We start from the raw sequence: 12,500 nt of genomic DNA on the forward strand, positions 1-12,500 counted from the left end.
GAACTGGATTTGTGTTGACGATTTTCCGAACTACAAGCTCATAATGTGTCACGTCACAACACATTGTGAGCTTGTAGATTGGCTATTTTCACTATCCTAAATAAATTACTTATATATAGCAGAAGGGTCAGTTTTTTTTAATAGTTGCATAGCAACAGCTGAGCCTCCTCTGTCTGATTAGGCGGCGGTTGAGCTTGACAATTGGGAAGGCTGGGGGTCGGCCGCACGCGGGCGCCGAAATCCGTGCACGCTCGCAAAAAAATGCGGTTTCTGGACGGATTTTGTTAGTTTCTTTTTGGTTTTTGGTAACTTTATTTCAGTTAAGGGTTAGGGTTAGGTTAGGTTATTTAATTCTTATTTTTGCCTGATTTTACTGCTTTATTATCAAAACATTTACTAAATAATGCTGCGCACATATAATATATATAATTTGCACAATTCCCAGAATTTCCCAGCATAACATTTGGGAAGGTTTAGCCTACATAGCCTTCATTACCCGCCGCCTATGGGCCTGAACATGTTTTAACTCGAGTAAAAGTACTCTGATGTTTTTACTCAAGTTAAAGTTGCAATACAACAATATAGTCCAGTAGTTCTCAATCTTGTTCATGCCAAGGACCCCCAAATTTATATATATTTGGCCACGGACCCCCATCTGAAAATATGTTGTGCCAGGGACCCCCAGAAGAGAAGTGTGTTATAAAATACGAGGTTCCCAGTGGGACCCTCCATTTAAATGACTTAATATAGCAGAAATATAAACATGAATGTAAACATCACGAGGTACAGTCAGACATTAAAGGGGATTTTTGGACCACGGTTTACCTACCTTTTCTATGATGTTATGATATCCTAGGATGAATGGTACAGTAGAAACATTTCATAACTCCATCCCGGGTCCGCCACAGCTAACAACGCGCGCCAATAGGCCTTGCGCTAGATCGCATATTTTGATGCAATGTGGTTGTCTTGAATGAGCCCACCGGAAGTCTCGCCAGACGAGATTTCAATCTCGTCTGGCGAGACGTCCGGTGGGCTCATTCAAGAGTTTTTTTTCTACTGTACCATTCATCCTAGGATATCATAACATCAGAGAAAAGGTAAGAAAACCGTGGTCCAAAATTCCCCTTTAAGGCTAAAAGGACAATAAAGGAATATTTAAACTAGAAAATGTGCTCCTCGGAGCACAGTACTGTTCCTGATTAATCCTGTCTTACCTATTTATATTACATATTGTCACGTGTCACTTGACCAATGTTAGCTTGGCTGATGGAAGCTCACTTCAAAAAATAGATTTTTTGAAGTGCGTCACCTATTTATAGGTTTCTATGTCATCATGCGTCTCGCTAGCCAATCAGAGCATTGGTAACAACAATATTGTCACGTGTCACGCGAAGCTTGACCAATGTTAGCTTGGCTGAGACGGGGGGACACACGGAAGGACAAGAACGAAAACATACTCTCCACCTCTGGCGGAGACAAAAACATTTTAACAATATAAATCTTGTATAGGGGTCCTGATCTGTATGGGGGTCCTAGTCTGTATAGGGGTCCTGATCTGTATGGGGGTCCTGGTCTGTATGGGGGTCCTGGTCTGTATGGGGGCCCTGGTCTGTATGGGGGTCGTAGTCTGTATAGGGGTCCTGGTCTGTATGGGGGTCCTGGTCTGTATAGGGGTCCTGGTCTGTATGGGGATCCTGGTCTGTATGGGGGTCCTGGTCTGTATGGGGGTCCTGGTCTGTATAGGGGTCCTGGTCTGTATAGGGGTCCTGGTCTCTATAGGGGTCCTGGTCTGTATAGGGGTCGTGGTCTGTATAGGGGTCCTGGTCTCTATAGGGGTCCTGGTCTGTATAGGGGTCCTGGTCTGTATGGGGGTCCTGGTCTGTATAGGGGTCCTGGTCTGTATAGGGGTCCTGGTCTGTATAGGGGTCCTGGTCTGTATAGGGGTCCTGGTCTGTATGGGGGTCCTGGTCTGTATAGGGGTCCTGGTCTGTATAGGGGTCCTGGTCTGTATAGGGGTCCTGGTCTGTATAGGGGTCGTGGTCTGTATAGGGGTCCTGGTCTGTATAGGGGTCCTGGTCTGTATGGGGGTCCTGGTCTGTATAGGGGTCCTGGTCTGTATAGGGGTCCTGGTCTGTATAGGGGTCCTGGTCTGTATAGGGGTCCTGGTCTCTATAGGGGTCCTGGTCTGTATAGGGGTCCTGGTCTGTATAGGGTTCCTGGTCTGTATAGGGGTCCTGGTCTGTATAGGGGTCCTGGTCTCTATAGGGGTCCTGGTCTGTATAGGGGTCCTGGTCTGCGGCCAAATACATAACTGAATGAATGTGGGGTCCTTGACATTGACATTAGGAGAAGGAGAGGGGGGCGGGGCTCTAGTTGGAACAACCAGGAACCAGGAAGCAAACATGCAGAGTTTGGACAACAACCAATGAAAAAGGCTTTTTATATGATGTTGAACAGCATCACAAAGTTCTGTTATATTTACTAGAACGTTAGGAGAACGTTTGCTGTGGATTAATCTGGGAACCCATTGTCAAATAAAAAGGAAAAACAGCGCCCTCTGCTGTTTTTCACTTGTTCATTTGACTCTGGGCGGAGCTGTACGGAGGACCCGTGCTCAGGGAAACCGGGGTTTTGCTCTGCCTTCAGCCTTCCACTTCCGGTGGTGCGACTACTGTATGTTTTCATTCCCACTAACAATATTTCTCCACGGAACACTAACACCATTTCTCCCAAAGAACATGGATCGTTTTGGTTATAAGCCCATTTGTTTCTATGATGAAAGAGCAAGTTAAAATGTTACTAACTTTCCGTGGTTTTGTCGGCTCCGAGGACGCTATTGTTAAATGAGTTTCGGTTTGTTTCCAGTGGGGAACGAGCCGCCACATGTAAATCCCGCCCACTACATTTGATTGGGTAAAGCGCGGCCCACTTGTAGCCAATGTGCACGGGTTGTCAACACGCCTACGGACAGATTCAAGCGCAGAGCAGAATCTGTTCTTGAGAGATTAGATGTGGATTAACACACACCACACACCTCACCTCTCCTCTGAGCGAGCTATAGCTCACTTAGCGTTGTCTCTGTTGCATGGCAGACTGGTGTCGGATCCCATAGCTCAGATCATTGTTACAATACTGTGTGAATATCCTGTAACTTTCTGACGATATTGTGACATAGCTGTCTGGCTGCATGTGTTTAGCTGTCTCACCACCTACCTGTCTGTGGCTCCACAGAGAAGTAGGGCTGTCCCTGTAGGATGCTGTAGACCAGCCTGGCACTGTTCCCATAGGTGGGGTCGTCATTGTCTGTGGCTGTCACCTGCATCACAGAGGTACCTGCACACAGACAGACAGACAGACAGACAGACAGACAGACAGACAGACAGACAGACAGACAGACAGACAGACAGACAGACAGACAGACAGACAGACAGACAGACAGACAGGTTAAACACACAGACAGGTTAAACACACAGACAGGTAACCTCCCCTTGTGGTCTCCTGATATATGTTTTATTTATACATCTACCTCCCCTTATGGTCTCCTGATAGATGTTTTATACATCTACCTCTCTTTATGGTCTCCTGATAGATGTTTTTTACATTAACCTCCCCTTGTGTTCTCCAGGGTTTCCGGCAGTCCATTTCAGGCCCGGCACCCACGGGCCTGACATTTTTACCGCCAAGCCAAAAAAAATCTGGTGAAAATTATGCAATATTGCAATGCACGCACAAGGCTCAGGAATGTTTTTAATAAATAAAAATAGCCACCCATATTACAGTAAAGGCATCTGCTATTTCACTCTCTCTCACACACACACACACACACACACACACACACACACACACACACACACACACACACACACACACACACACACACACACACACCATAATGTGAAGTCGCTTTGAGTCTCTGCCCTGTCTGCTGGTATTTATGTATCTGTACTAGCGTTTCCAGTGTGCTTTGAAGTGAAGCTGACACATTATTGTGTGTGTGTGTGTGTGTGTGTGTGTGTGTGTGTGTGTGTGTGTGTGTGTGTGTGTGTGTGTGTGTGTGTGTGTGTGTGTGTGTGTGTGTGTGTGTGTGTGTGTGTGTGTGTGTGTGTGTGTGTGTGTGTGTGTGTGTGTGTGTTTACTTTCTTGTTCTCTAGTGAAGGAGCGCAGTGGAAATAACAAGCTCTATTAGCATGTTTGTTTCATCCTTCTGTACAAATATATGGTCAATAAATACAACTGTTATATATACTATACAACACATCAAGTAGCTATAGCTATTCTCTCTCTCAGGGGGGGACAGGAAATGGGGAGAGAGATGGGGAGTTCTGGTCAGTTATTGTGTCTGAGAGGCTCTGGTCAGTTATTGTGTCTGAGAGGCTCTGGTCAGTTATTGTGTCTTAGAGGTTCTGGTCAGTTATTGTGTCAGAGGTTCTGGACAGTTATTGTGTCTTAAGGGTTCTGGTCAGTTATTGTGTCTGAGAGGCTCTGGTCAGTTATTGTGTCTTAGAGGTTCTGGTCAGTTATTGTGTCTTAGAGGTTCTGGTCAGTTATTGTGTCTTAAGGGTTCTGGTCAGTTATTGTGTCTTAGAGGTTCTGGTCAGTTATTGTGTCTTAGAGGTTCTGGTCGTAACAAATGGAGATGCGTCTGTTTTCCCAATTAGTTTTGTTGTAACAAATGTGGCCTCGTTTATTTATGTTGGTTGACAAATGTGTGTGTGTCTGTGTGTGTCTGGGTAATCATTCTCTTCATGTCGAGGTGTGTGTGTGTGTGTGTGTGTGTGTGTGTGTGTGCGTGTGCGTGTGCGTGTGCGTGTGCGTGTGCGTGTGCGTGTGTGTGTGTGTGTGTGTGTGTGTGTGTGTGTGTCTGTGTGCGTGCGTGCGTGCGTGCGTGCGTGTATTTTGCTTCACTGTAGCAGTTTGCGTTTTTTTCTGGAACCGGATTTGTTTTTAATAGGCTGCATTGATTAGGTTTGTTTCTTTGTGCTCTTTGGGAGACACTTCGTCATTTTGTGTGTCTGTGTTTTATTAATATGACTCAATATGACCTTTGTGACCTTAAAGTTGTATTTAATGCTACTGTTGCCAACTGCCTGAAATTCTATCTAGCACTATCAAACCCAAATGCCTTCAGTTTATGCAGCAGTATGGAATAGTTTACAGAGTCAAACGCCTATAATAGGTCCAACATAACCATGCCACAGTGTTTGCCTATAAGAGGTCCAACATAACCATGCCCACAGTGTTTGCCTATAAGAGGTCCAACATAACCATGCCACAGTGTTTGCCTATAAGAGGTCCAACATAACCATGCCACAGTGTTTGCCTATAAGAGGTCCAACATAACCATGCCACAGTGTTTGCCTATAAGAGGTCCAACATAACCATGCCACAGTGTTTGCCAGAGTCTACTTGGCGTTTGATGTAGTCGGTCAAATAGAGAAGGCAGGTGGTGGAGTGGAATGTTCTGAAGCCAGATTGGAATTCAAAAAGTATTTTTTCTTTTTTCTTTCAGCGAGATATTTAGCGATCTGATGGTATAATATTAACCTCTCTATAACCTTTGATCTGATGGTATAATATTAACCTCTCTATAACCTTTGATCTGATGGTATAATATTAACCTCTCTATAACCTTTGATCTGATGGTATAATATTAACCTCTCTATAACCTTTGATCTGATGGTATAATATTAACCTCTCTATAACCTTTGATCTGATGGTATAATATTAACCTCTCTATAACCTTTGATCTGATGGTATAATATTAACCTCTCTATAACCTTTGATCTGATGGTATAATATTAACCTCTCTATAACCTCTGATCTGATGGTATAATATTAACCTCTCTATAACCTTTGATCTGATGGTATAATATTAACCTCTCTATAACCTTTGATATGGAACAAAGGTTGAAAAAAGGGCGGTAGTTGCCAGGGTCTAATTTGCTTCCCTTGTTATACAGAGGGTTACTCTATACAGAGGGATTACTCTATACAGAGGGATTACTCTATACAGAGGGATTACTCTCACAAGCTTCAATTCTTGTGGGACGTGAGATGATGGATACATTAGTTATATGGATACATTATATGCAGTGGTGGAAAAAGTACTCAAATGTTTTACTTAAGTAAAAGTATCAATACTGCAATGTAGAAGTACTTTGTTACAAGTAAAAGTCTGGATTTCAAAATTTACTTGAGTAAAAGTACAAAAGTACTGGTACCAAAATGTACTTAAAGTACCAAAAGTTAAAGTAAGTAATATGTTTGAAAATAGTAGATCTACAAGCTCACAACGTGTCACGATGCAACACGTTGTGAGCTTGTAGATCTGCTATTTTCAAATAGCCTAGGTATAAAATAGGGCTAAAGTGGTTAATGTATGCTTTATAATGTAATAATTTATATCTACAAAGTAACTAGTAACTAAAGTTTTCAAATAATTGCAGTGGAGTAAAAGTACAATATTGCCTCTGAGATGTAGTGGAGTAGAGGTAAAAGTACTGAAAACTGGAAATAGTACAGTAAAGTAAAAGTACCTCAAAATTGTACTTAAGTACAGAACTTATTAGTAAATGTACTTAGTTACTTACACCACTGATTATATGGATGTATTAGTTATATGGGAAACAATGGGCTGCGTCTCTGAGGAATCGTTCTAAAAACCTTTAGTTTTTTAGAACGTCATCACTTATTAAAGTGGTCTTTACATAGACCTAGATGTGTGTAGTACGCTTGGATATGCTTTTCCCTGCACAGTCTAAAATATGAAACCCAATCCATACCCCAAAAGTATAAATAAAACCCCGTAAAATGTAGAGATACCAGTTTCCTGTCGGACGGCGGTATGTAGAGAGACTGTCAACGTCTGCTGTATTTAAGCATTAAACCTCGGCCTCAGGCAGACAGTCAGCGCTTTGCACTTTATTTTTGGCCAAACATTATAAAAGCGGCTCTCTGGAGCTGCTAGAGAGCTGATTATGACACATTTATGACTATTTATATGTTTTTATTTATGTGGACGCTGTGGAATGAACTGTGCTGCTTTACCCGTCTCACCATCAGTATCTGTCTGTCTCTCTCCCTTAGTTATAGAGCATCCAAATCAGTTCTCACTTCTACCCACTCTCTCTCTCTCTCTCTCTCTCTCTCTCTCTCTCTCTCTCTCTCAGTGCAGGGGGATACGCATAATGATTGTACTTCACTCAACAGCTATAGGATTTTTTTGTCATTAGTCATGTTTTCAAAACTTTCTTGCGTGTTTGTGATCTGACAGGTGGTCTGTATGTGTCTGTGATGTCTTGGTACAGACAGGTGGTCAGTATGTGTCTGTGATGTCTTGGTACAGTGATCAGTATGTGTCTGTGATGTCTTGGTACAGACAGGTGGTCAGTATGTGTCTGTGATGTCTTGGTACAGTGATCAGTATGTGTCTGTGATGTCTTGGTACAGACAGGTGGTCAGTGTGTGTCTGTGATGTCTTGGTACAGTGATCAGTATGTGTCTGTGATGTCTTGGTACAGTGATCAGTATGTGTCTGTGATGTCTTGGTACAGTGATCAGTATGTGTCTGTGATGTCTTGGTACAGACAGGTGGTCAGTATGTGTCTGTGATGTCTTGGTACAGTGATCAGTATGTGTCTGTGATGTCTTGGTACAGTGATCAGTATGTGTCTGTGATGTCTTGGTACAGACAGGTGGTCAGTATGTGTCTGTGATGTCTTGGTACAGTGGGTAGGTGGTCAGTAGGTGTCTGTGATGTCTTGGTACAGTGGGCAGGTGGTCAGTATGTGTCTGTGATGTCTTGATACAGTGGGCAGGTGGTCAGTATGTGTCTGTGATGTCTTGGTACAGTGGGCAGGTGGTCAGTATGTGTCTTTGATGTCTTGGTACAGTGGGCAGGTGGTCAGTATGTGTCTGTGATGTCTTGGTACAGACAGGTGGTCAGTAGGTGTCTGTGATGTCTTGGTACAGTGATCAGTATGTGTCTGTGATGTCTTGGTACAGTGGTCAGTATGTGTCTGTGATGTCTTGGTACAGTGGTCAGTATGTGTCTGTGATGTCTTGGTACAGACAGGTGGTCAGTATGTGTCTGTGATGTCTTGGTACAGACAGGTGGTCAGTATGTGTCTGTGATGTCTTGGTACAGTGGACAGGTGGTTAGAAAGTGGACTCTCTCATATCGTCAGGCAGAAACCTTGTATCTCATTATTATTTTTTTAATTAATGCTCTACTTTGTCATACTATACACAGTGTCACACAGAAGTAACAAAAATAGCTCACAACGCGCCGCGCTGCGACACATTGTGAGCTTGTGGATCTGCTATGTTTGCTTGTTTTGAATTTGTTATCAAGTGAAAGTGTTTGTGTGTGTGTGTGTGTGTGGGGGGGGGGGGGTTAACAAATGCTGAACCAATGAAAAGTATTAAAACGCACTTCCTACTAAACCTCCTAACTCCATTGGATCCTCAATCTGTCAGTCAAACCTGCTAACTCCACCTTCTCATTCTATTCAATGATGGACAAAACAACTATTTCCACATTAATGGTGAAAAACCTCCTAACTCCACTTGAGCTGTATTTGGGTAAAGTGATAATATAAGTATCTGACAATGTATAAAGTCACCATACTAACTTTGCTGAAAAGTTAATTTAGCAGAGATATAAAACCAAAGACCTTCAAACAGCCTCAGCCTGTGGCTGTTGCCTCCTGTTGTGAAATGACTTGAAGAATAATAATAATAAATTAAAATGTTCTGCTTTGCTGATGAGAGCAGCTGTGCTTTTTAATCTGCCCTCAGGGATCAATAAAGTATAATAGTATTTATTTTATATTCTATATCGTGATGTTTCTTATTTTGTATTAATTAATTAATTAATTACATTGATTGTCCTCTCCTTTCCTATTGCCCGTACTTTGAAAACCTCTCTTACAACACATGTACAGTACTGTACTTTACATGTACAGTAACAGTACTGTACTTTACATGTACAATATCAGTACTGTACTTTACATGTACAGTAACACATGTACAGTAACGCATGTACAGTAACACATGTACAGTAACAGTACTGTACTTTACATGTACAGTAACGCATGAGGGGTGGGGTCAGACTCATATATTAGACCTATAGACCTATAGAGATGAAGTGGTGGAGTCATATATTAGACCTATAGACCTATAGAGATGAAGTGGTGGAGTCATATATTAGACCTATAGACCTATAGAGATGAAGTGGTGGAGTCATATATTAGACCTATAGACCTATAGAGATGAAGTGGTGGAGTCAGCGAAACGTCCAGAAACGTGATTCCAATAACGACTGTAACAGACTGGAACAACAGAGGAGCCGACCGCACGATGTGGCTGTCCGCACGATGTGGCTCTCACCGTGACTGACGTCTGTTAATGAACTGCCTGTGTGTGTGTGTGTGTGTGTGTGTGTGTGTGTGTGTGTGTGTGTGTGTGTGTGTGTGTGTGTGTGTGTGTGTGTGTGTGTGTGTGTGTGTGTGTGTGTGTGTGTGTGTGTGTGTGTGTGTGTGTGTGTGATCCATTATTCATTAACAGTGAAAGCTGATCTCAGGAAGCCCAGCGCTGCCAGTTGCTTCACAACAGAAACACTAAACCTGACGCCCTGAGGCGGTACCCTGAGGCCTCCCAGACACACACCTGTATTCATCATAGCCACAAATAGCAGATCTACAAGCTCTCAGCTATAAGATCTGCATTGGGACATAATCTGTGTGTGTGTGTGTGTGTGTGTGTGTGTGTGTGTGTGTGTGTGTGTGTGTGTGTGTGTGTGTGTGTGTGTGTGTGTGTGTGTGTGACTCCCCTGCAGTGTGAAACACTCAGCATGTGGTTGTCGGTCAGAAACCTGGTGTTTCCAACATTTCACCTCGTTATTTATTCATAAATCAATGAAACTACTACATGGTGAGGTCTTGAAGATCGGCTCTTTTCACTGCTTTTGAAAGTGAAAACATTGAACCAATGAAAAATATTAACAAGCTTGTGACTAAAATAATAATGAGCTTTTTTAAACGTTTCCTTTAAACTATAAAAAATAATGATTCACACCTTGTGAGCTTGGAATTTAGAAACATCTCTCATGGGGGTCCCTGGCGGGTCCCTGGGGGGGGGGGGGGTACTGCCCCAGACTACGCATTTAGAGCTTGTAGATCAGATACTTTTGCTACTTCTGTGTGACACTGGACATAGAGTCATTGGCGGTCATTGACGAGTACACTGGTCATTTGGCCCCAAGTCTCACACTGCCATTGACCAGTTGACGAGTAGGTGGTGTTTTCAGTGGTTTACGCTAGAGGGCGCTGTTCCACAGACTGTGAACTGTGAATCATGATGATGATGATGATGAGGAAGATCACAGTCAAAGATCACGTGATCACAACAAAATGGATTTGGTTTGGTTCAGTTTTATAGGATTTATAAAAATCTAATTTTCTCTGTTTTCTGAAAACAAGCTACATCCAACTGCCGATAACTATGGAATGGATTGTCGCGACGCCGGCACATTTTTATTCTCAGATTCTACGAGACCCCCTTACGTCGTTTAAAGCGATCAACGGGTGGATCGTTGTGAAGAATAATATTCTATGACTTTTTTTTAAAGTTAGTGAAAACGCTCAGAATCGCTGGCAAGGGAAGCCATAGATGCTGTTTAACTCTGGCAGTGAATGAGTTAACTAAGGAGGAAACGTAACAAGTTAAAATATGGAGATTTGGTTTTTTTGCCCGTCGACAGAGACCGTATTCAACACTCAAATGACCCAGAGACCATATTCAACACTCAAATGACCCAGAGACCATATTCAACACTCAAATGACCCAGAGACCATATTCAACACTCAAATGACTCAGGGACCATATTCAACACTCAAATGACCCAGAGACCATATTCAACACTCAAATGACCCAGAGACCATATTCAATACTCAAATGACCCAGAGACCATATTCAACACTCAAATGACCCAGAGACCATATTCAACACTCAAATGACCCAGAGACCATATTCAACACTCAAATGACCCAGAGACCATATTCAACACTCAAATGACCAAACTAACTTTCTGGACTTTTTTAGTTTTGTTTAGTTTTTCACGTTGATGCTCTTAAAGTAAAAATACCAGCGCTGTTCATCAGTGACGTCATGGAAACGCTTCTGTATCTGTTTACATACAGCAGGCTTTCTGAGGGTTTATAATACGTTTAAAAGCATCTTAGTGGTTATTTTTCTTGATACAGAAGCAGCTTCTATCCTAAAAATAATCTGTTATCTTCGATTTCCTCGCATCCCGGCCACGATGTGAAGGATTGCTTTTCTTTGAAGTTTTTCCTTCCTTTGAAGAAAAGTAAAACGTTTGTGGTCTTTTGTCCGTCCCCTCCGGCTGGAACCTGAACCCTGGACCCCCGTTGATGGTTCAGATAGAACCATTGAGCTGTGCTGTAAAAAGTACTCACATGTCTTACTTAACTAAATGTACTTAGTTACTTAACACCACTGTGGTTCAGATAGAAGCGTTAAACTGTGGTGTAAGAAGTACTCACATGTCTTACTTAAGTAAAATGTACTTAGTTACTTAACACCACTGTGGTTCAGATAGAAGTGTTAAACTGTGCTGTAAGAAGTACTCACATGTCTTACTTAAGTAAATGTACTTAGTTACTTTACACCACTGTGGTTCAGATAGAAGCGTTAAGCTGTGACCACACTGATGCATTCTGGGTAGACATGGTGTCATGTGACATCATGGCTCCCTGAAGGGTTCTTAGAATAAATGTTTGAAAGGAAAGAACTACATCCATCCATTCATCCATCCTACACTACATCCATCCATTCTTCAATAGTATTTGGACAGGGAGTTGAAGCTTGTTGAATTATGGGCTTTTGGGAATGAAACCGGAGGAACAGTAAGTTAGAGATACTGGAATAAAGCTGTTGTTAGTTTACTGAACTATATGATCAACGTGTTAACACATTGTTAACCCACGGTCATAGATACTGGAATAAAGCTTCACTGGAAATTTGTTGTTAGTTTAACTCTTTGCCTGCCACCGACGAGATTTTATGTCGTTTTTTATCTAACTCGAGATGACGACCAGACAGTGTTTTAAACTTAAACAGTACATTATAATATGGATCTGAAAACATCTCTCTCTCTCTCTCTCTCTCTCTCTCTCTCTCTCTCTCTCTCTCTCTCTCTGAACACTGTTATTTGGAGTCCAGAGATCCCATAGGCCGGTGGGAACGAGACCTTCGGCTGACACTGATTGGTTGAACCGAAACGCACAGCCGTTTCCGAGCTAAATTTTGTCAAAACGTTAAAGATAAGGACATTTAAAAACGTAAAAAATAAGGACATTTAAAAACGTTAAAGATAAGGACATTTAAAAACGTAAAAAAAACATTAAAAATAAGGACATTTAAAAACGTTAAAAATAAGGACAGTTAAAAAGGTTAAAGATAAGGACATTTAA

The 12,500-nt window shown here is 42.1% G+C and overlaps 1 protein-coding gene across 4 annotated transcripts in view; it reads right to left on the reverse strand.

Annotated features, from left to right (window-relative positions):
• The window catches only part of cdh11 (cadherin 11, type 2, OB-cadherin (osteoblast)), a 77,391-nt gene that overhangs the window by 38,886 nt on the left and 26,005 nt on the right, over positions 1 to 12,500 (reverse strand). For all 4 annotated transcript variants that reach the window (XR_013934416.1, XR_013934417.1, XR_013934418.1 and 1 more), the window contains exon 5: positions 3,217 to 3,336. Coding sequence is in view for 1 of the 4 variants with exons in the window: in XM_080449091.1 (XP_080305217.1) it covers positions 3,217 to 3,336 (120 nt within the window). In the remaining 3 variants the exon portion in view is untranslated. The remainder of the gene's footprint in view (positions 1 to 3,216; positions 3,337 to 12,500) is intronic.

Source organism: Gymnoscopelus braueri (assembly GCF_963280865.1).
Source record: "Gymnoscopelus braueri genome assembly, chromosome: 14".
Classification (NCBI taxonomy): Eukaryota; Metazoa; Chordata; class Actinopteri; order Myctophiformes; family Myctophidae; genus Gymnoscopelus; species Gymnoscopelus braueri.